At 42.6% G+C, this 22832-nt stretch overlaps 1 protein-coding gene across 1 annotated transcript in view; it reads right to left on the reverse strand.

Moving 5' to 3' along the window:
- Positions 1-22832, reverse strand: part of EDIL3 (EGF like and discoidin domains 3) — a 1529327-nt gene that overhangs the window by 1256638 nt on the left and 249857 nt on the right. Inside the window, exon 2 of the mRNA XM_085632425.1 lies at positions 19587-19661. Within this exon, the coding sequence (XP_085488551.1) occupies positions 19587-19661 (75 nt within the window). The remainder of the gene's footprint in view (positions 1-19586; positions 19662-22832) is intronic.

A 22832-nucleotide genomic window follows, 5' to 3' on the forward strand; every position in this document is an offset into this window, starting at 1 on the left:
GGCAGGCCAGCTCACAGGGCCCTCCAGCAGAGTGGCAATCCCTCGTGGCGGTCCCTTCTGGGGCCCATCAGTCCAAGCAGGCACACTGCTCCAAGTAAGCACCAAAGCACACTGACATGGGGTCACAGCCCCAATATTTATATTAGGCTTTGTCTTGATTTTGCCCTGGCACAGGGCTTGGGGATTCAGTCCCAAATGGATCTGGGGGGGGGGGTGTGGGAGCATTTTCTATACAGGGCTCACACCCTCCTCTGTCAGGTTGAGCTCTGACCCCAGACACACCACAGGGGGGCAGAGCCAGTATTGAACAAGGCAGGCACAGACCTATTCGGGGTCAGGGGCTACTCCTCCCACTACTCCAAATGCAGTTCTGCCCATTCAGCCTAGCGCTGACTCACCCAGCCCCTCTGGAGCCCCACACCTCACCAGCCCCTGTCACTCCAGAGCCAGACATGCAATACACATCAGGCAGGCAAAGACACATAGCACACAAAAATGTCAACTTCTATAAGTGAAATTTCTAAAATAGGGATAATAAATCTGTGTACACCATTATGCAGCATTTATTATTACTATTCCAAACATACCAAACTTGACCATGCCTCTCCTCTCATATTAGAAATTACCACTGAAATGCTTATCAGGGAATCCCCAATGCATTCCTAAGAAAGGGCAGCCTCACAGCAGCGAGAAACCAAAATGGCTGTTTGTCACTACCAGGACATGTCCCACAATTAAGCTTTATGTCCCACCTTTTACCTACAATGCACCCTGCCCATATGGCTAGCTAGGACCTACCTTAGGGGTGACTGATATATAGAAAAAGGGGGATCACAGACGTGGCACCCACTTTATGTGCCACGTCACAGCGGCAGTAAACTGCACGTGCAGGCCCTGCATAAGCCTGAGACAGGTTTGAAAGGCTACTTTGGTGGGTGGCGCAATCAGCGCTGCAAGCCCACCAGTAGCATTTAATTTACTGGCCCTGAGTATCTGAGATACCACTTTGCAAGGGACTGACAGGTAAATTAAATACGCCAATCAGGTGTAGACCAATCTTACCATGTTTACCACAGAGAGCACATGGACTTTACACTGGACAGCAGTGCTAAACTGCCCAGAGTCCTAAAACCAGCAACACCAGATCAGAAAAAGACTAGGAGGAAGGCAAAAAGTTCAGGGAGGACCCTGCAAAAAGGGCCAAGTCCAACACCCCCTGAACTGCACTTTTTCCTTCCAGCTACTAACCTCTATAGTGAAAGTTGTAGCTGGGAGTATAACTTGAGTAGTGCCCGCATCCGACTAGCTACTGGTAGGCAGTTTATAGTGGTCAAAATCAAGAGGCTTACAGGAGTTGAGAGAAAGGATTCTCCGGTCCTAGGTATAATACTGCAAACTGCTCCTTGGTCCCCAGATAGAAATCACCTCCACCTCAACATTAGATGCCTGCAGCATTAGCCTCAGCTTCTTGCAGATGAAGATATGAGTGCAGGTACAAGTTAGTTATAAATGTGCAGGGGAAGGCCTTGTTGCTTACTCGACAGCTGCTAGTGCTGGGTTCTCTGATTGTGGCACTGGTGGCTGTCTCTGATTCTCTCAATGGATGCCTCTCCAGTGCTCCCACAGTTGATATTGGTGCTAGTCTGCTCTTATAAGCATGCAGCAGCACCAAACTGCATTGGGTGTGCCCCCTCCTTTGGCCTATGGTGCTGGACAGGCTGCTACAGATCCCTTTAGAAGGCACCTGAGCCTGATGGGTGCTGCCGCTGGTCCAATCTTCTGCTCTTAGGAGCTGCTTCCTATCTTCCTGCTGCCATCTCTCAGGTGTGCTTTTCTGACTCCCAGTTTTTCAGCTCTCGGTCTCTCCTTGATCAGGAACAGCACCAGCTCTTGCACTACAGGTGTGCTGCTACAACTGCCGAGATCGCACTGGTTTCACTGATAGCAATTCTCTTTTTCTCACGTTCCCCGAGGCACCTCAGGCAGCTTTCCTGGTTCTTTGCTGGCCTCTTCACTGGGGACTATTGGTTTGAAATAACATAAAGGGTTAAACCTAACACCGTTGAAGACTCCTTGTGTGTGCAGGCCACCATTATATAAACAAAAAGGCGAGATGTTGGTCATCCGATCCTGTTTGCTGGAAAATACCCAGTTCTCAGAGGCTGGCACCCCGCACTAAAGAAACACCAGCACTTTCTTTACATCATTCAGACTTGCTTGTATTCAGTGTTATATTGCACCTTGATATCAAACCCACAGCTGACAGAGAGGGAGAGCTGGGGTCCCTGAAGACGTAGGACTTCAGATAGTAAACAGTTGTTGATGCTAAAGCTGATCTTCAGTTAAGACTTAAAAATGAAGTATTGCCTTAGAAACAAGAGAAGATGCTATTAAGTAATTGTAGGAAAAGACGTCTATTTTCACTGTCATCCCCATTTTATTTTAACTTTTCCTGCTGTTTTTATACTGGGATTTTGGACTCTGCTACCTTGGGACGCAGTGCATGTGCCCAGACCCCTAAACATGTTGAAATTACCTATCCTACTAATTGGCATATACAGCTTCCCTTGAAGTCCCTAGTATATGGCACAAAGTGCACCCAGAGACTGTAAGGTAAATGTCACTAGTGGCCTGCAGATCTCCTTGTGACATCCACTACAGTGATTGAGCAAACATGACTGCAGGCCTACCTCTGTATTCTGTCTGTGCATTTTTATAACTGCAAATTTGAGCTGTCAAAATAACCCCTTTTTGGCTGGCCTAAAATCTACTTTTAAATATTAATAAGTCACCCTCAGTAGGCCTTAATGCCCATAAGGCACGGTGCATGTATTTAAAATTAGGACATGTAAAAGTTTAGTGAAGCGCCTCATACTGCATAGGTCTAGGATTCGGTTTCAACAAATTCATTTGTCTCCTCAAACTCTCTAAAATTCTCACCTTAAAAGAACCATGTTCTGGGAAGGCTATAACTGTATCATCCTCTGTATACCTCACCCAGTTCTCCAACCATGTACATGTATGATATCCACGCTCTAGCATAATAAAAGAAGCAGGCGATCTTAGAGAAGGTACAGGAATTCCCTCTCTAGTAACTATCGACTTATCCTTTTTAAAGAAATCCTGAATCGCTTTTATCAACTTCATTTTTAACTCTCTCTTTCCGCTAGATTTTTAGAAATCAAGGAAATCCTTCCGTAATTCCGCTCAAACTATTGGCTCGTACTCATCCAATACCAGAGCGACTCATACCAACCAACCAATCACAGCACAATACACACCCGCTATTCTGACCAATGCCAGCGCAGCTTTTCATGACGTCAGTATAATTCCTATGACTGACCCTCCCTTCACAAAATAATATGACAATGTTCTACAAAATTTTCTAAATACATTTTTATTAGAAATGACACAAAACGCTGCTACTTTGTCTGCTCCAGTAATAAAGAGATAGTTCAATTACTCAAAAAGATTCCTTTTACTTCCAGTAAAATAACGAACAGCGCCACTCTAATCTCAATCAAGTGAAAGAGGTCTTGGTACTCCTTTGGGGATACTAGCCAAAGTCTCAGAAGAGGACTTTTAGAAAAGAGGTCTTGGTACTCCTTCACGGATGTACAGCCAAAGTTTCGGAAGCGGACTTTCACTATTTCAGACAATCTTCTTTCAACAGAATAGGTCCCTTAGGATAACATCAACAGCATTTCCGGTTCGATATTAGCACAACAGACAAAGTACTTCTGCAGTGTGATACTTTTCCACACTATTCCTCTGCCACTAAGGCTTAAATTAACATCCCAGGATCTTAGGCAACTCCGTACCCGTACTTCCAGACAACATAAAACAAAGACGCTAAGTTTTCATATTAGTAACCAAAATCAATAACTCAACCTTTAATTTGTCAAATTAATCAATGCCAACCATCCTCTGCTACCAAAACTGATCCAGCGATCTGGGACTAATACATTTCTACAGACAAGGCCCAATTTCATTACCCACCAAGTCCCTTCACGCTGGGTTAGTGAATTTCCAAAATATACCAAACTTGCCAGTCTTCAATTTGTAACTTCATTCTAGTATACTAACAAATGGCGATGCAATATTTTTATAGTTGACAGGGTTTGGCAAACTAATACTTAGATTTTAAAATACTCATCATCTAAATAAACACCTCTAATAAAGACAGACTCATTTCTATATTTATAATGTTTTATCCAAATAAAGTAAAATAAATGCTCTTCAGTACCAACATACAGTACAAACCATAAATTGTCATAAAGCAAACAACATCAGAAAAGAAAATAACACATTCATATCATTGACAGTGCATAAAGGAGTGGAAAGGTGAAGAGACAAAAGTTTCAGAGACAAAATACATTTGCAAATGATTATGCAAATTCAGATTTCAGACTATACTAACCCAAATAGGAATAGGACATCTACTGTCTTACCATGAGAGCAGCAAGGCTCCTAAAGAAGATTTGAAGAGGCAAAGACTAAGTCAGGAATCAGCAGACAGGAAACAGAACAGCAAAACCGACGATAACGACGATCTCCCAGACAGTCTGCCCAACAGTCTGAACCCACACAAGTCTGTCTAACCCCTCCCATCAGGAACCTCAATTATACCCTAAATCCCAAATGTCCAACCCACACTTGTATCTAACGAAGGGTTATTCTACACTTGATTGGTTAAGGAAGGGGGTGTATTGTCACACCACTATCTGCATGTCCCATTGTTTTATCTATTCATCACGTCAGCTTCCACCCCAGGAAATTTGTTTCATGCCACTATCAAAATGTTCTCTTCCTTCATGTCAGTTATGTAGCAAACTGTGTATATCTTTTGTGCCACTCGTGCCTTTCCAGAGGAAGCGTTTCCTTCGCTTGATGAATCAAATCTTCTTTTCATGCAAACTTCTTGGCAGGCACTCAGGATTCTTGATGGACAAATCCTTGTCCACCTTCCTCTTCGCTTTCAAACTTTTAAATTCAAATATTTATTCTTCTATTCCATTAACCCCATAACTTCATGCAGAGTAGAAAACCATGCTTCCATGGAAAACAAACACAGGCATTATTATTCACTTGCAATGCTTTTTATTATGCACCAACCCAGTACTACATCTATCCATGCGCAACCCATGTTAAATATTGTTTTCCTAGCAGACGTTAATAATGTGCACAAAAACAGCATTAGTCTTTTTATTTTCGTTAGTCAAAAACCATTTGCGGCCTACTTTAGTACGCGCTTGGGCAGAAGCATTTTCCCTCATGTTAGGTGCTTTTCCGCATACGTTTTTCATTGCACACCATTAATAAATGTTACTGAGGGTTCAATCCTGGCAGGTTTTATTTCACGAAAACCCTGCGCCATCAAACATATCCTTGCAAAGACAATGCACCAAAAACAATTTTCACTGTTGCAGGGTTAGCTGTTCCATAGGAAAGCATTGGGGTACATTATTAAATCTTACACTGTTACCTCTTCCTAGGAAACAACTATAAAGTCTATTTTTGGATTTTTAAGGTATTTATTGGAAGCCCAATCCACTGGGAAAGTTGAATGTGTAATGCATAATATGTTAGACCTGTCAGCCTTAAAGAGGTCTTCCCCCAAATGTTTTGCCTTTTTCCCTCTATTTTTGCTGTAATTCATTTTTGTGGGCCTAAGTGCCCTGTGCATAATTAAGTTAATTATAAATCTCTTGTGAAGTGGCATACCATAAACCTTGGGCCTGTAAATTAAATGCTACTAGTGAACCTGCAGCACTTATTGTGCCACCAACTTAAGTAGCCTCATAAAACTTGTCCCACGTCTGACACTGCAGCCTGAATGCTGTTTTAAACTGGCAATATAACCCCCTTGCCAAGCCTTAACCCCCCTTTTATTGTATATAAGTCACGGCTAATGTAGGCCCTAAGTAGCCCAAAGGACAGGGTGCATTGCAGTCAAAAGGTTGGATGCATACTTTTAAGGTTTGTATGTCCTGATAGCAAAAAACTCCTAAATATGTTTTTCACTACTATGAGGCCTAATCTGTCTCATAGGATAACATTGGGTTGTCTCATTACATGTAATAATTACCAATTTTTGATTGACAACAGATAGGCATTTCATGTTTAATATCTATGAAATTGTTGTTAAAAATCCTCTTTAATGATAAAGTCAGATTTTAAAATACAATTTTAAAAATGCTTCTTTTAGAAAGTATTTTTTATTTATTTATTTCTTTAAAACATTGGGGGTTGGGCCTGTATTCACAGCCAAACTAGGCCGCAAATCAAACTAGAAACAGAAAATTGTTTGGACGTGTGGTTTGAATAAATCTATTTAGACAAACCCCCTTTCACATATAACATGGGTTTGGTGTTTTTATTTCACCTTTTCTTTATGACTACCAGAGTGATTCCAAGAGATAGCTTGCTGACTTCCTGTTCAGAGCCACAGGGACATAATAGGTCCCCACCATCTTGAACCCGCACCTGGGCCCAGCCTGAGTGAGTCCTGCACCCCCAAGCGTTGCCCCGCCAGTCCTGGAGCCTTGGCTTTGGTGCTGAAGGTGCCCAGATAGCCAAAATGCAAAACTTGAAACTTAGGATATTTTTGGTTAAAAACTATTCTAAGAAACAAGGGAAGATTGGGACCAGCTTACTTGTCTATCTGCCCAAGTTACATTGGCGGTTCGCCTGTCTTCGTAGCTCCACCCGCTATGTTCTCTGCAGCAGCAAATATTGTTCAGTGATCCTTTGCCAAAAGAGTATCTTTCTTCCTGTAACTCTCGTTGGCAATAGCCTCCTTTTTAAACTTCCCACTTTCACTTTGTTGAACTCCTCCCCGATGTCCACGCTCCCTCCTTGGATGCTGGCCACAGTCTTGCCCCGCTGAACGTTACCTTCTCAGAAAATGTCTTCTAAGTCCAAAGGTAAGCTTTGACTGGTCCCAATCCCCTTTTTGCATCCGACCCGCATGCTATCATGTTCGGCCATATTTTTAGACTTTGACCTGATCTAGTATGACCAGCTGTCCTTGGTTGGCGTTTTGATCTTTTATGTGCTAGTTATTTGTTTAACTAAAAACTTAACAAATTCATAACTCCTGTTCTACTGATTGGATTTTTGTAATTTTGGTGTCAAATAATTTATTAAAATGTACTCTATTGTTCTACATTGGTGTGGGATTTTTCTTGTGTTATGTTTTCACTTTATTATTGTTTGGGTACTGTATAAATACTTTACAAATTGACTCTTACTTAAGTCTGACTACTTGTTGTACCAAGCAACCCAGGTAAGCACAGGATAATTGATTGATTTTTTATGGTTAACCCTGCCAGGGATTGTGGCGGTTGCTTGCCCAGGGCTAACACCCCAGTCTACCAACAACCCAATTTCTCACATAATGCATTTGTAATAAACATTGAACAGGTACTTTTAGAAAGCACTCTTTTCCCTGACAAAACTCTCTAGAAGCACCTTTTTATAAGATTTCAACTGTCACTCAAGACCTGAATAGGCCACTTGATGAGTTGTATGATGTGGAAACTTGCTCCCAGAGCTGATAGAAATTCGTGGGTGTGGGGAGGTGTTCTTTTCTTTTGCCAGGATGACCACCTGGGCTGTTCCCAGGAACTTAAATAACTTCAAAGAGGCCTACTCTGTTAAAGGCATATGTAGCTAACGGTTGGGCCAGGTCCCTATTATGTCTCTCTAGTCAGCCAGTTATCAATCCCAGGAGCTCTGCCCAGGAGGAAGAAAGGTTTGGACATGTATAAATGCGGTAGAGAGAAGCCAGGTATTAATGTGACACCCACTTAAAACCTTTACTGGACATGTGGAAGACTGAAAAAGGACTGCACTTGCTATTGAGACCTGTGAAGAGACCTGAAGGGCTGGACTTGCTTCATTTGTACATAGGACAAAGAAATGGACTCCAAGGATCTGTTGGCTGACCTCCTGTTAAACTACAGGGAAACAAGCTGCAAAATGCTCTTTTCTTGAAGAGGCCAGTGGACCAGTTTCAATTAGACCTACACAGGACTCTGCTAGTGGATTCTACTGAGTGAGCCTTCACTACCAAGTTCTGTTCCAGAGGTTCTGTGACCCTTGCTTGTGTCTAACTGTACTCCTTCTAACATACTGAAAAAACTGGGACTTAGAAACTTTTTGGCTCCAAAGACCTCTGGGGACTTATAATGCATTTTCATTATTTGCAACGGGCCCACCTATTAAACGGTGCGCCTGGTCCAAACTCATGCTGCCCCGCCTGCAGTTTTACAGGGGATTAGAGAAACCCTTGCAGGTGGGTGCAGTCAGTGACTGCACCCACCTGCAAGGGGATGTCTGGGTGGTCCAAAGGACCCCTTTCCCTCCTCCAGAGGGCAGCTCTCATGGGCCACACTCACAGTGCACCACCTTTTAGGTGGTGCACTGTGAGTGCACCCCCTGAGAGCTTCTTTGCCTCTGCACCCAGGTTGATAATACATCTTGGGTGCAGAGGCATAGGCATTCTCTGATTTGCATAGGGAACACCCCCTGCAAATGAGAGAATGCCCCTTGAAGGTAGCGCTGGTGCTTTAAGTGCGCCAGCTCTATCGGTATTACTGAAGGGGACGCACAAGCGTCTGCGCTCCCTTCTGTGATACCATAGTGCCCCAGGGGCACGCAAAGCCAGCACAAATGCTCATTGTCCCCCGGGGCACTTACTGTAATACGGCACCTGGAGGACTGGGAAGAACCTACCAAGTCAATCCAGTGAATTGCGTTTCAGCTGGGCCAAAGATTCAGGTTGCTCCTGCCCTGAGCTTTTCTGCAGCAGTAATCTATTTCACCTAGACATTGTGGAGAAGGTATCTGGCCTCGTGGAGCCCTCTTCAGCTACAGCTTGTAGGCTTTCCCCACTGAAGTAATCTGAGCTCCAAAAAATTGACTAAGTCCGAAGTTAGAAATCTTCACCTGGTAAGGCACAAAAAGTATCCTGCCGTTGAGGGACCTTCCTGGTGAATTTCAACAGGACCTCTTCCAGAGGCTTGTGGAACACCTCTCAGGCACAGAACTATTTCCACTGAAGATTCTTAACTTGCATTTGAGAGACCAAGACGGAAGGTAAAATGTCCGACTTGGTCGAACCTAGTTTCTGTATCCAACCTGTACTCCATTGCCATTGGCCTTAAATAGTGCTTACGTGCTGGTTGAGTGCACCCAGATGACCGTGCTGTCGCTTATCACTTTTTGGTGCTATTTTTATTGAAGACATTAACAATCCATAGCTCTGGTTCCCCTTATTGAATTTATGTCATTTTCTCACTAAATTATTATCTATTTTTATAATTTAGATTGGGATTTCTTTTTTTTGTTTCAGTGTTTTTGACTTACTTGTTTTTAGTACTTTTAAGTGCTTTGCACATTTTCTTAAGCATATCTGCTGTGTGCCATAGCTCCCAGGGGTTGACTCCAGGTTTAAATTACTGGACCTAACAGTACTGGTGACATTACTACTTGTGGTGGACTACCATCCTCCTCAAATAATAGTTCTTGTAATCACAGAAAAACGCAGCTCAAGCTCTCTTAAGAAAGTGAAACCCTTTATGTGCCTGGATGCAATTGGGGGTAATTAGTTGAGCTGTAAATGTACATACTCAGTGTAAAGCAAGCCCCATTACATTTGGCGAAGATGAAGTTCATATAATCTATGCAGATCAGCTCTTAAGCTTAGATACTGGGACAAAAATCAATGATGAACCAAACAATACAGGTTTTTGTGGTATATATATATATATTGAGACCTGTGAAGAGACCTGAAGGGCTGGACTTGCTTCATTTGTACATAGGACAAAGAAATGGACTCCAAGGATCTGTTGGCTGACCTCCTGTTAAACTACAGGGAAACAAGCTGCAAAATGCTCTTTTCTTGAAGAGGCCAGTGGACCAGTTTCAATTAGACCTACACAGGACTCTGCTAGTGGATTCTACTGAGTGAGCCTTCACTACCAAGTTCTGTTCCAGAGGTTCTGTGACCCTTGCTTGTGTCTAACTGTACTCCTTCTAACATACTGAAAAAACTGGGACTTAGAAACTTTTTGGCTCCAAAGACCTCTGGGGACTTATAATGCATTTTCATTATTTGCAACGGGCCCACCTATTAAACGGTGCGCCTGGTCCAAACTCATGCTGCCCCGCCTGCAGTTTTACAGGGGATTAGAGAAACCCTTGCAGGTGGGTGCAGTCAGTGACTGCACCCACCTGCAAGGGGATGTCTGGGTGGTCCAAAGGACCCCTTTCCCTCCTCCAGAGGGCAGCTCTCATGGGCCACACTCACAGTGCACCACCTTTTAGGTGGTGCACTGTGAGTGCACCCCCTGAGAGCTTCTTTGCCTCTGCACCCAGGTTGATAATACATCTTGGGTGCAGAGGCATAGGCATTCTCTGATTTGCATAGGGAACATCCCCTGCAAATGAGAGAATGCCCCTTGAAGGTAGCGCTGGTGCTTTAAGTGCGCCAGCTCAATCGGTATTACTGAAGGGGACGCACAAGCGTCTGCGCTCCCTTCTGTGATACCATAGTGCCCCAGGGGCACGCAAAGCCAGCACAAATGCTCATTGTCCCCCGGGGCACTTACTGTAATACGGCACCTGGAGGACTGGGAAGAACCTACCAAGTCAATCCAGTGAATTGCGTTTCAGCTGGGCCAAAGATTCAGGTTGCTCCTGCCCTGAGCTTTTCTGCAGCAGTAATCTATTTCACCTAGACATTGTGGAGAAGGTATCTGGCCTCGTGGAGCCCTCTTCAGCTACAGCTTGTAGGCTTTCCCCACTGAAGTAATCTGAGCTCCAAAAAATTGACTAAGTCCGAAGTTAGAAATCTTCACCTGGTAAGGCACAAAAAGTATCCTGCCGTTGAGGGACCTTCCTGGTGAATTTCAACAGGACCTCTTCCAGAGGCTTGTGGAACACCTCTCAGGCACAGAACTATTTCCACTGAAGATTTTTAACTTGCATTTGAGAGACCAAGACGGAAGGTAAAATGTCCGACTTGGTCGAACCTAGTTTCTGTATCCAACCTGTACTCCATTGCCATTGGCCTTAAATAGTGCTTACGTGCTGGTTGAGTGCACCCAGATGACCGTGCTGTCGCTTATCACTTTTTGGTGCTATTTTTATTGAAGACATTAACAATCCATAGCTCTGGTTCCCCTTATTGAATTTATGTCATTTTCTCACTAAATTATTATCTATTTTTATAATTTAGATTGGGATTTCTTTTTTTTGTTTCAGTGTTTTTGACTTACTTGTTTTTAGTACTTTTAAGTGCTTTGCACATTTTCTTAAGCATATCTGCTGTGTGCCATAGCTCCCAGGGGTTGACTCCAGGTTTAAATTACTGGACCTAACAGTACTGGTGACATTACTACTTGTGGTGGACTACCATCCTCCTCAAATAATAGTTCTTGTAATCACAGAAAAACGCAGCTCAAGCTCTCTTAAGAAAGTGAAACCCTTTATGTGCCTGGATGCAATTGGGGGTAATTAGTTGAGCTGTAAATGTACATACTCAGTGTAAAGCAAGCCCCATTACATTTGGCGAAGATGAAGTTCATATAATCTATGCAGATCAGCTCTTAAGCTTAGATACTGGGACAAAAATCAATGATGAACCAAACAATACAGGTTTTTGTGGTATATATATATATTGAGACCTGTGAAGAGACCTGAAGGGCTGGACTTGCTTCATTTGTACATAGGACAAAGAAATGGACTCCAAGGATCTGTTGGCTGACCTCCTGTTAAACTACAGGGAAACAAGCTGCAAAATGCTCTTTTCTTGAAGAGGCCAGTGGACCAGTTTCAATTAGACCTACACAGGACTCTGCTAGTGGATTCTACTGAGTGAGCCTTCACTACCAAGTTCTGTTCCAGAGGTTCTGTGACCCTTGCTTGTGTCTAACTGTACTCCTTCTAACATACTGAAAAAACTGGGACTTAGAAACTTTTTGGCTCCAAAGACCTCTGGGGACTTATAATGCATTTTCATTATTTGCAACGGGCCCACCTATTAAACGGTGCGCCTGGTCCAAACTCATGCTGCCCCGCCTGCAGTTTTACAGGGGATTAGAGAAACCCTTGCAGGTGGGTGCAGTCAGTGACTGCACCCACCTGCAAGGGGATGTCTGGGTGGTCCAAAGGACCCCTTTCCCTCCTCCAGAGGGCAGCTCTCATGGGCCACACTCACAGTGCACCACCTTTTAGGTGGTGCACTGTGAGTGCACCCCCTGAGAGCTTCTTTGCCTCTGCACCCAGGTTGATAATACATCTTGGGTGCAGAGGCATAGGCATTCTCTGATTTGCATAGGGAACACCCCCTGCAAATGAGAGAATGCCCCTTGAAGGTAGCGCTGGTGCTTTAAGTGCGCCAGCTCTATCGGTATTACTGAAGGGGACGCACAAGCGTCTGCGCTCCCTTCTGTGATACCATAGTGCCCCAGGGGCACGCAAAGCCAGCACAAATGCTCATTGTCCCCCGGGGCACTTACTGTAATACGGCACCTGGAGGACTGGGAAGAACCTACCAAGTCAATCCAGTGAATTGCGTTTCAGCTGGGCCAAAGATTCAGGTTGCTCCTGCCCTGAGCTTTTCTGCAGCAGTAATCTATTTCACCTAGACATTGTGGAGAAGGTATCTGGCCTCGTGGAGCCCTCTTCAGCTACAGCTTGTAGGCTTTCCCCACTGAAGTAATCTGAGCTCCAAAAAATTGACTAAGTCCGAAGTTAGAAATCTTCACCTGGTAAGGCACAAAAAGTATCCTGCCGTTGAGGGACCTTCCTGGTGAATTTCAACAGGACCTCTTCCAGAGGCTTGTGGAACACCTCTCAGGCACAGAACTATTTCCACTGAAGATTTTTAACTTGCATTTGAGAGACCAAGACGGAAGGTAAAATGTCCGACTTGGTCGAACCTAGTTTCTGTATCCAACCTGTACTCCATTGCCATTGGCCTTAAATAGTGCTTACGTGCTGGTTGAGTGCACCCAGATGACCGTGCTGTCGCTTATCACTTTTTGGTGCTATTTTTATTGAAGACATTAACAATCCATAGCTCTGGTTCCCCTTATTGAATTTATGTCATTTTCTCACTAAATTATTATCTATTTTTATAATTTAGATTGGGATTTCTTTTTTTTGTTTCAGTGTTTTTGACTTACTTGTTTTTAGTACTTTTAAGTGCTTTGCACATTTTCTTAAGCATATCTGCTGTGTGCCATAGCTCCCAGGGGTTGACTCCAGGTTTAAATTACTGGACCTAACAGTACTGGTGACATTACTACTTGTGGTGGACTACCATCCTCCTCAAATAATAGTTCTTGTAATCACAGAAAAACGCAGCTCAAGCTCTCTTAAGAAAGTGAAACCCTTTATGTGCCTGGATGCAATTGGGGGTAATTAGTTGAGCTGTAAATGTACATACTCAGTGTAAAGCAAGCCCCATTACATTTGGCGAAGATGAAGTTCATATAATCTATGCAGATCAGCTCTTAAGCTTAGATACTGGGACAAAAATCAATGATGAACCAAACAATACAGGTTTTTGTGGTATATATAGTGTTTAGTCAAAGAACATAAGAATCTAAAATAAAAAAAGTAGATGATAAAAAAAGAATGTGGGGTTACATTTCAGAGCCTGAATACATCTTCGTCTATTGTGTGAGCCCGCACAGGGGAGGGATTTAATCTTTGAAATCCTTTAGCTCCTTTATCCAAGTGTTTCAAACGTGGGATCAAACCAAGAGAAATATTAAGGGCCCACTTCCCGATCCTTGCAGCTGTCAGATAGCTCTCTTGACTGCATTTCACATGCTCTAAACTGTGCAATTGCAGCTGACGTTTCTCAGTGAAGTGCACATAACACACATAGGACTTAAAGAAAGAGTATTTTGCTCAGCTGTCCATCATTTCAGAAGCTATTCTGAACCAACATCTGAAATTGCATTGTATTTCAGAACCAGAATACCCTCCCGGGTGAGTGGTGCACTATTCAAATACATGGAACACTCAACCGCATTGGATTCCCTAGTCTAGCCCATTGGTGGAAGAATATATATGCATGAGAATACTGGACCCTCTACTTTGAAAAAGAATGAACCTGCATTCAGGTACCTTGAGCAGATCACAATTTAACCTTGCAAAGAAATTAGCAACTGAAATAGTGGGGTTCTGTTGCTAAACACTTTCCTTTTTTTTAATGTACCAACATTCAATCAGGCTCTTTTAAAGCAATGATTACAATAATGATAAAATATTTGTTGTACAGTATATTTCCCAATGTGATATAACTTAATCCCTCTAAAGGCAACTTAAGACGCTGGTGAAGGAAAAACAGTGCGGTTGTATCTGAATTTTACGATGGGCAGGTCAGCAGCCTTCTGCAACCCTCAGAAGGAAAGGATCCCCAATGTCCATCGGGTATGCAAGATTTGAGATGGTAGAGTTATAAGCAGCATTTTCAAGAAGATCCGAGAGAAACTTAAAAAAAAAAAATTCTTTTAAGCAGAAAGTTTAGAAAACCGAGACTACATTGTTGTTTTTTATTGTATACTTTGGAAACAAATGGCATGCTAGAAACTGGAAGATATTCATCATTTTTGTTAAACTGAACAGTGAAGTGCGGTTTCTATATGAGATAATGAACAAAGTATAGCTTTGTTAATAAATAATATTGACGTAAATCTATGTGCACATTCCTCTAGAGGTCGTGGCAAAAATACCTTGAGGAACACATTCAAACTTGCATCGACAGGCATTACATGTAGAGAAAGACCACCTCGCCAGCGCGCAAGTGGCAGTATCATTATGATTGCAGTTTGCAGGTTTTTTTTTGTTGCCTTTACTAGTACATTGCGCCTGTTTTATGCCCCTGTAGAGGATAAAATGAACTCAGCAAACCCAATATTTCTCTGAGTTGATGCTTTGTTTTCAGACAGGACAAATTGGAAACTCTGAGCAAGGTTTGTCTCTTCTGTTTCTGAGCTCTGCTGTCTGAAAATAGTTCACTAACTCTGAGAAATATGGGGTTGCATGAATTCACTTTGCACACTAGCTCATATTTTCAATGAAATGGTGCGGCGCTGTAAGCAATTTAGCTGTGCCGCGCTGCACCATTTAAAAAATGCAGGGATGCACCGTATTTACATGAATACGGCACACCCCTGTGTTTTCCCTTGCGCCTGCATTAAAAAAGCTGTCTAGCACCAGCACAGGCCCCCTGGCACCATGGTGCAAGGGTGGCTGTGTTGCAAGGATGATTGTGTCTGTGCAGGAAGGGACACATTCCTGAACAAAAACAATCATTCATGGCGTTTTGCTCTTTCTATGTGTGCTGCAGGAGGCAAAATGCGAAATAAAAGTTGCTTTTCTCATTGTGCCACTCTAATGCCTTCATTTCAAAGGTGTTGATTTTTGGCACTGCCTCAGATTTACAGATCCTTGTAAATGTGGGGCAGTGTTAAAAAACAACGAGCGTTGCGTGGAACCCCCACAACAACACCCATTGCGCGCCCCTTTGCCGCAGAAAACTGCAGCGAGGAGGGCCACATTTACAAGGAAGTGTTACTCCACGCAAAGTGGCTTAGCACCGACTTGTACATTTGGAGCAGGGTATTGCGCCTCTGGAGCATTGGAAAAAGTGACGCTCTGGTGGCGCAGTCCCCTTGTAAGTATGTCCCAGGGGGCTTATTTACAAGCACCTTGCGCCGCTGGTACATCCCTTTTTCCCATATTAAAAGTGACGCACCAGCGGCGCAAGGGGCTTGTAAATAAGCCCCTACAGGAGCATAAAACAGGTGTTCGGCTCCTCACTGCACCACAAAGCACATCATGATATGCCCCATGTGTTAATTGATGTAAGCGTGAAAGCACAAAACAATTCTGCGAAAGTAAAATTACTGACAAACACACACAAGTGGCCTGCATTACACTTTTGTGGCACAAGTGGGCTTTGGATGATGACTGTGGTAGGGTTTGCTGCAAGGAAAAGTCTTCCACATTCACAGTAGTATGGACATCAGTATAACATCGCCCACACACTGGCTTTCTCTGTGGAATCGCGCGGTTGCTGCATCTGGAGGCAAACCAATGACTGGCCTTCTTTCTGCATGTAACACAGGCTCTCTGCACATCTGTGCTCATGGGAAGCGACAGTACACACACTGGTAGTTGAGAGGTTTCTAAAGAAGAGTCAGGCTTCACAGGTTCCCACAGATTTTGTGGGAAATGTGCAAAGTGCCCCTCACATGTTCAATTTTGAACAATCCATGGCCCTTTCATATCTCTTTCTAGATTTCGTAGCAGAGGGAAGAGTTAAAAAAACATGTAATACCCAGGCTAGACACTTTCTAGCAGCGCTGCTGACATACAAGGCAGTATAGTTGTATGGTAGTGCCACGTCACCTGGGTTGGAGTCGAGGTTAAGTAGTGGGCATCTGTGGGCATCTGCAATGAATGCCATCCGGCTGAAGGCATTCAAGTAGCCATTTACACAGATACACAGTTTGAGTGAATACGGTGCCATCTGTGGGCTCTCACGAGAGGTTACACCTTTTGTTACATCAAACGTGGGATTTGGGAATGAAAAGTGAGGGAAGGGAAGCTATAATGATGTGTGAGAGTACAGTGTCAGGCATCAGGGCACGGGGAGGCTGGCAAGTGTCGTGTTTGAGGGGACAGAACGAGACATCAGGCTCCAAAGACCTATGCAGCTAAAACACATTTTGCATTTACCACGTATTTCTTGGCTTTTCCACAATGATTTCATTTTTTTCCTCATTAAATTGTATTTTAAAGTATTCTTTCATATTTTATCACTTTTTTATTACTTGACCTGCCTCTGCTAACCGATTTGAAAACCTTCTTAAGATTGATGTCCGTGTTATTCAGATCGATGAAGACCAAATGTACAATTTGAAATTCCACAGCAATATATTACCACTTTAAAGCTACAAAAAAACAATATTTTAATAGCATTTCGTTTAAGGAATTTGGCACTCAGATCTTTCAGATATATAACTCTTTCATATCTTTTGTAATATAACTATTGCCTCTTCACGTGTCCATTCCTCTCTATCAGTGGTTGCAGGTGGGTACGCTTAGAATAAAACTGTGATAAATGCTGAATGTTTGCGGTGGACAATTCACAGTAGGTTGCCAGGCTCAATAAAAACCAACTGCATAGCCAGTTATGAGAAACTGAATCAATGAAGGTAATTTGACACACTCAGCAGAGATGAAAATGCTGTGCTTCAGAAAATTCAAAAGTTGTAAAATGTCAAGACTTCTTTACATTTTGACACATTTATAGGAATTTATAGCCCACCCATTTTCACATAGTCAGTCTTTATAATCCAGTATCGAGATAGATTATTAAAACACATTTTTTATTAACTTTTCAGCAGTTGTTAGTTACTGTTGGAGGTATTACAGGGACTCTATTCGACAGAAACGGTGGTATTAGGGCAGCCTTTACTGACTTGGAACCTATTATGACCAGGGTACCTTCCTAACTTAAGACCATATAACAAAATAAAGCCCTGTATTCACTATCAAATTAATGTATTACAAATGCAGATTAGGGGTTAAATGACATGAGTCCACCCCCACATTTCCTTTACCTGAACTCTGAAACAATGCACATAGGGTCAGATTTTCTGCAGCCTGAGGTAAAACTAATGTAGACCAGAAACTTGAAAACATTGATTCTAACAATTTATGCTCCTCAGCCTCCGCTAAACTTGTACACAAATACAACAGAGATCCATGCATCACTTCATCAACTACTAACACAACACAGTGAAGGACATCATAGATGAAGTGGGTCACTGACCCCAGCAAGATTGTATGCCATGTGTATGAAGACAATCTCACAGCCTGTGTCTCTGTGCTGTCTCCACAATCATTCCTTTATCCCCTGTCTTTTTGTTTTGTGCTGTTAGTGGGGCACCTTACCCTGGGGGACCATTGTAACTGCAAAGTGGTGCTCCCCAGAGACACCCCTTGAGTGTTCTCTAAAAGGAGAGACCCTCTCTGTGGACTCCCCTACCCACCCCATTCTCTCATGGGAATAGCGCACCTTGGTCCACCAGCACAAGTCCCGGCCGGTGGCATCACATACCATTTTGGGGTGCAGTGTCAGCACCAAGATGAGATGGCTGCTGGCATCCCCATGTGAATTAAAGCTTAAGACGTGGGAATCACACTGGCTCCTTTGCATTTATATGTTTTTTCATTGAGTTTTAGGGATGCTTGCTAACATTTAGAGCATACATTGCTGTAGCGCTAATTGGATAACGTGCACATGATAAAGAATCAATTTCTGTGCCTCAAAGATGCAAAAGGATGCTCGCAAAGGTGGATTCTGTTCCTGGTCCTCTTTTTCTGATATATGCGGCATAGACCTCTATAATTTCAAAGGTAACCCTTGAATCCAAGATGTCGTCATACACCATTGACGGGGGATCCGGGGATACTCCCGTCCACTCGTGATGGTAGAAAAGGAACAACAGATGGAAGACCGTAACAGCAAGAATCAAACCTTTTTCAACACAGTAATAACAAATAAACAACATATATTGCAGCTGAAAAATATATCACTATCGCCGCCGACGAAATAAGGCTAGGTAGTGAGTATAGATAAATCTATATTATTTCATAGTATCACCTTGTTGTGCCCTAAGAAATGCTGGAAAACAGCTTCAATTATAAAGCACAAAAAGGTCAAGAGTGGGTTGAGGTTCAGAGAAAGAGATGTGCATCGAGGTGATAAATATGTTGAAAAACTGCTATTGACTATTTTCAATGAATACTAATGTAAAGCAAAACATACAAAATTAAGCCAAGCAACCAACAGAAGTTGTTTTTAGAGGGGTAGGAACTTGAAAAAATAGAGTGTAACAAAATAAGAACAAGATCCAGCAATAAGTTAAGTGTTACAATGCCCTAAATCCTCCCTTCACAAGAGAGATCCCAAACCTGTCAGTGTAACATGTAAAGGCCTTCTGACCACACATACAGCAATGAATTTAATGGCCAATTCTGATACATGGATGTCCTGCATCATTGTGCCTTCAGCGTAGTTTTAAGTCTACATCCTCATCCAAATCATTCCGAAATCAATTGCCCACCATGAAACCACATGTTTCATCTGGTTCCTCCCCTGCACCTCTCTTAGAACGTTCTCTACCTCATCCGCATTCTAATATTTCTACCGAGTTCTGGGGAGAGCAGTGATTCAATGGATTTTTACTGCGTGGCTACCCATTGCAACACTGCACCACTCCCAATGCCAGTAGCTGGAGCAAGCTTAGGGGCAGCTAGGGCTAATAGTTTATTGTAAACACCTGCCTGATTGCAAACAGGCTCCACCCAGATCAGCAGAGTTTCTTGAAGGTGATCCCCAGTAGGCTGTTTGATTGCGGTCATACCACAGTGGTGGATGTAGAGATGCGCATTAGAGAGAAATACATAGACAAGACATCACTTCATGTGACTGGAGTAGAACAGACAGCATGGACTTTGAGATAAATATATTCAAGGTAAAGCCTTACCGCCCTCGGATCCATTGACATCCGCCTGCAAAATGCTGTGTTGCAAAGCATGGTCCGACGTTGATCCTGCAGCGGCTGAGAAGACAAAGACATGAAGACGCTCAGTTTTTTCCATACCCAAGTCATACTTTGACTCGTGCTAGAACATAACTACAGATTCTTTAAGAACATTTATTTACACTGAGTCACGCACTATTTGTCACAGTTACTTCTTTTATAGCCTTCCACCTAGCAGCGTACAACACCCCTATAGATACATGCTACAGGCATTACATGTTGTTAAACAGAGAATATGTATTCTGTTTTTGGCAAGCTGTCTACTACAGGGTACTTTGACATGGAAAAACCTCTGTGATCATGTACATTATGGGATTGCATGCACCATCATCTTACTTGCCACCTCATGCGGTGCCACCGTGTGACACATGATATTGGCTCCCATAACATGATCTCCTGCTGAGGAGCCGATATCACACAGTTGTAGGGAAAACGAGCAGAAAACCACTGTAAATAGTGTTTTTCCAGCTTATTTTTCCGAGGCTTTGAAATGCCGATGTCCATTAAGGGGCGTGAAAACACCACAGGACATCAGCCTCAGCAAGCTTTTTTTGGGGGGGGGGAGGGCTTAGGGGCAGGGTGGGGTTCGAAAGTGCCTCATAGGTACTTCTCAGCATGAGGCCCCACCCCCTTCAAGGCCCTGCTCCCTCCTTACACAGTGAAATTGTTCTTCAAGTTGGCAGGTATGCATCACACTTTGAGCAAGACCACAGCCTACCTAGCTAACTAACGCTGTTTGGAGGACAACGTCAGAGAAGGAGCGCCAACATTGCCAGGTTAGAGACTACACAGCCCTGCAGGAGGGTAAAAACAAGAAAACAAGCCTTCTCAGCATATGGCCCCAGGATCTGGAAAACATTCTCTCCAACATCGGAAGAGCACCAGCCTCTCTACAAATCAAGATGAAACTGAAAAATCTTGTATTCAAGAAACACTACCTCAGATAGGCTGACTTCTCACCCCTTACACTGGCTCTACCTCCTACGCCTGTGGCTTCCTCCCCATGTACTCCCACTGGCACTTGCACCCTGTACAGTGCTTCATTGCTAGCTAGCTAGGTTTGCACTTTTGAAATGACAAAACATACCTACATACATACATGCAGTGCAAAGCATGCACGTAGTTAGAGCTTGGAAACGGAATCTTCAAGCATCCTATTTAAACGCGTGTAAGTCCAATAAAGTGTGAATATGTTGCTTTTATATGGGCATTCTCAAGTCTATGATATATTGGAATGCGATGTAACCCAACGGCAAGTTATTTATATGAAATTGCACAGAGGGCACCTAACTGTGTCGTCAGGATGTTTGCATAGTAGGATAGAACACATTTTAATATCTTGATGTACACAATTTGTGAGCTCTTATTTCTGGATGCATTGATTTCCCCTCTAGTGTATAGGTAATGCTTGAGAAGTATGGTGTATGGAATCAGAATTAGTGGCGCTTCTTAATTTAGGAATACGGAGCAAGGGCAGAATTTCGTCTTCTCCAGCATAATCTTAAATTATTTATGGCTCTTTCATATTCCGATCGTAATGTAAAGTACTCAAGATCACACCATTACACTACTGTAATTCCGGTTTGATTCATATAAAAATGGGAGTACAGGAACAATGTGAACAAACTTAACGTGAGTGACTGCTGCTTACATTATGCATGGAATTGTGCTTTCTGTGCATTAATTGCATTCATGCATCCAAAATGGTGCCGAGGGTATTTTTCTTGCAAATATAGTGCAAAATGCCAGATGGGCATTTCACATAATAACGTCAACATTTGAATAATTTGGGGGAATTTTACATAATCCACTCAAAGGAAATTACACACATTTTGCAAGACCTAAATTATACCCTATTTCATTAGTACAAAAAGTTGAAAGGCAGTGCATTTTAGTAACTCAAGTAGGTTTACGGAAATTAAAACATCATCAGTTGGGCACTCTATCATAGGGAGACACACATTATATTGCAATAGTGTATGCGATGTTTACGTGTTTTGTTTCTATATGCTTGGACTCCATGCTAGAATAACTCCTGCTAGACAACCAATTTGGGATTTAAATATGGTATAAAGGACCCCCTGCTGTACAATATCAGCATATTGCAAGTCACAGAGGAGTTCCATGTCCATACAGAGCAACAAGGCAAAAGGCAGAGTTATTGTATTAGGTTATGGTACTCCAAAATGATTTGCAATATCATTATCATATAGACCACTTAAATCCTTGGTGCGTAGCTCTTTCATGTGAGAGAGTCAGCATACTTGCAAACGCGAAGAATAAAAACAGGATCTCTATTACAAAATTAAACACATCAAAAAAGCTGTTTGTAGCAAAAAGATATGAACATAAGTTTAATATAAATCAGGTTTTTTAGAGGAGCATTAGAAACATGCAGAGCAATTCTAACTTTTTTATATTACACTAGTAGTTTAGAAAAATAACCATATTGCCATAAATATCTAATTTCTGCTTGTCACTGTACAGATAGAAAAACAGAGAAGAAAGAAAAGCAACGATTTGTTTTTGTACTTTAAACAGTTGTTTGAATTATGTCTCATGACCAGACCTGCCTTTCCCCTCAACTGCTGGCTCTGGGAGCAGGCATTGTGACGTCAGAACTCAACTGTAATAGGTTATTAAAGTTGAGTTCTGACATCATTTCTTCACAATAGGTGATTAGGTGCATCACAAGTCACCTATTCTAAAGACATTAGAGAAGGGTTTTTATACAGAGATTGCAGAACCCCATGTGTTATATGTGGGATAACGAACACCGCTTCCCTACTTTATAAGGATATTACAAGTCACTGAGGAGTTCTGTGATCCTATAAAAAAGAAGCAAGGCTGAAGTGAGAGGCAGAGTTCCTTTATAAGGTCACCGGTATATTTCCAGTATACTTTTAATGTACGTCAGAGGGTATTTTATTTCTAATGAATGCATGGTCACACCATCACCCTTCCCTCCGACCTCATAAATCTTTGGAGTCTTATTCTTTCATATTCATCACAAACCAGAACAATAAACGCAGAAGCTGCCTGAAAGATTAAACATCAATATCAGTCAGTAACGTTTGCAAAATGATGCAGAATCAGTGTGATGTATGTCAAACAAACAGAATAAAACGCTGCCACAGAATGTGTGGAAGCGTATAGAGATTCTATCTTTCCTATACTGACCTATGGCAT

This window comes from Triturus cristatus, chromosome 2_1, assembly GCF_964204655.1.
Source record: "Triturus cristatus chromosome 2_1, aTriCri1.1, whole genome shotgun sequence".
NCBI lineage: Eukaryota > Metazoa > Chordata > Amphibia > Caudata > Salamandridae > Triturus > Triturus cristatus.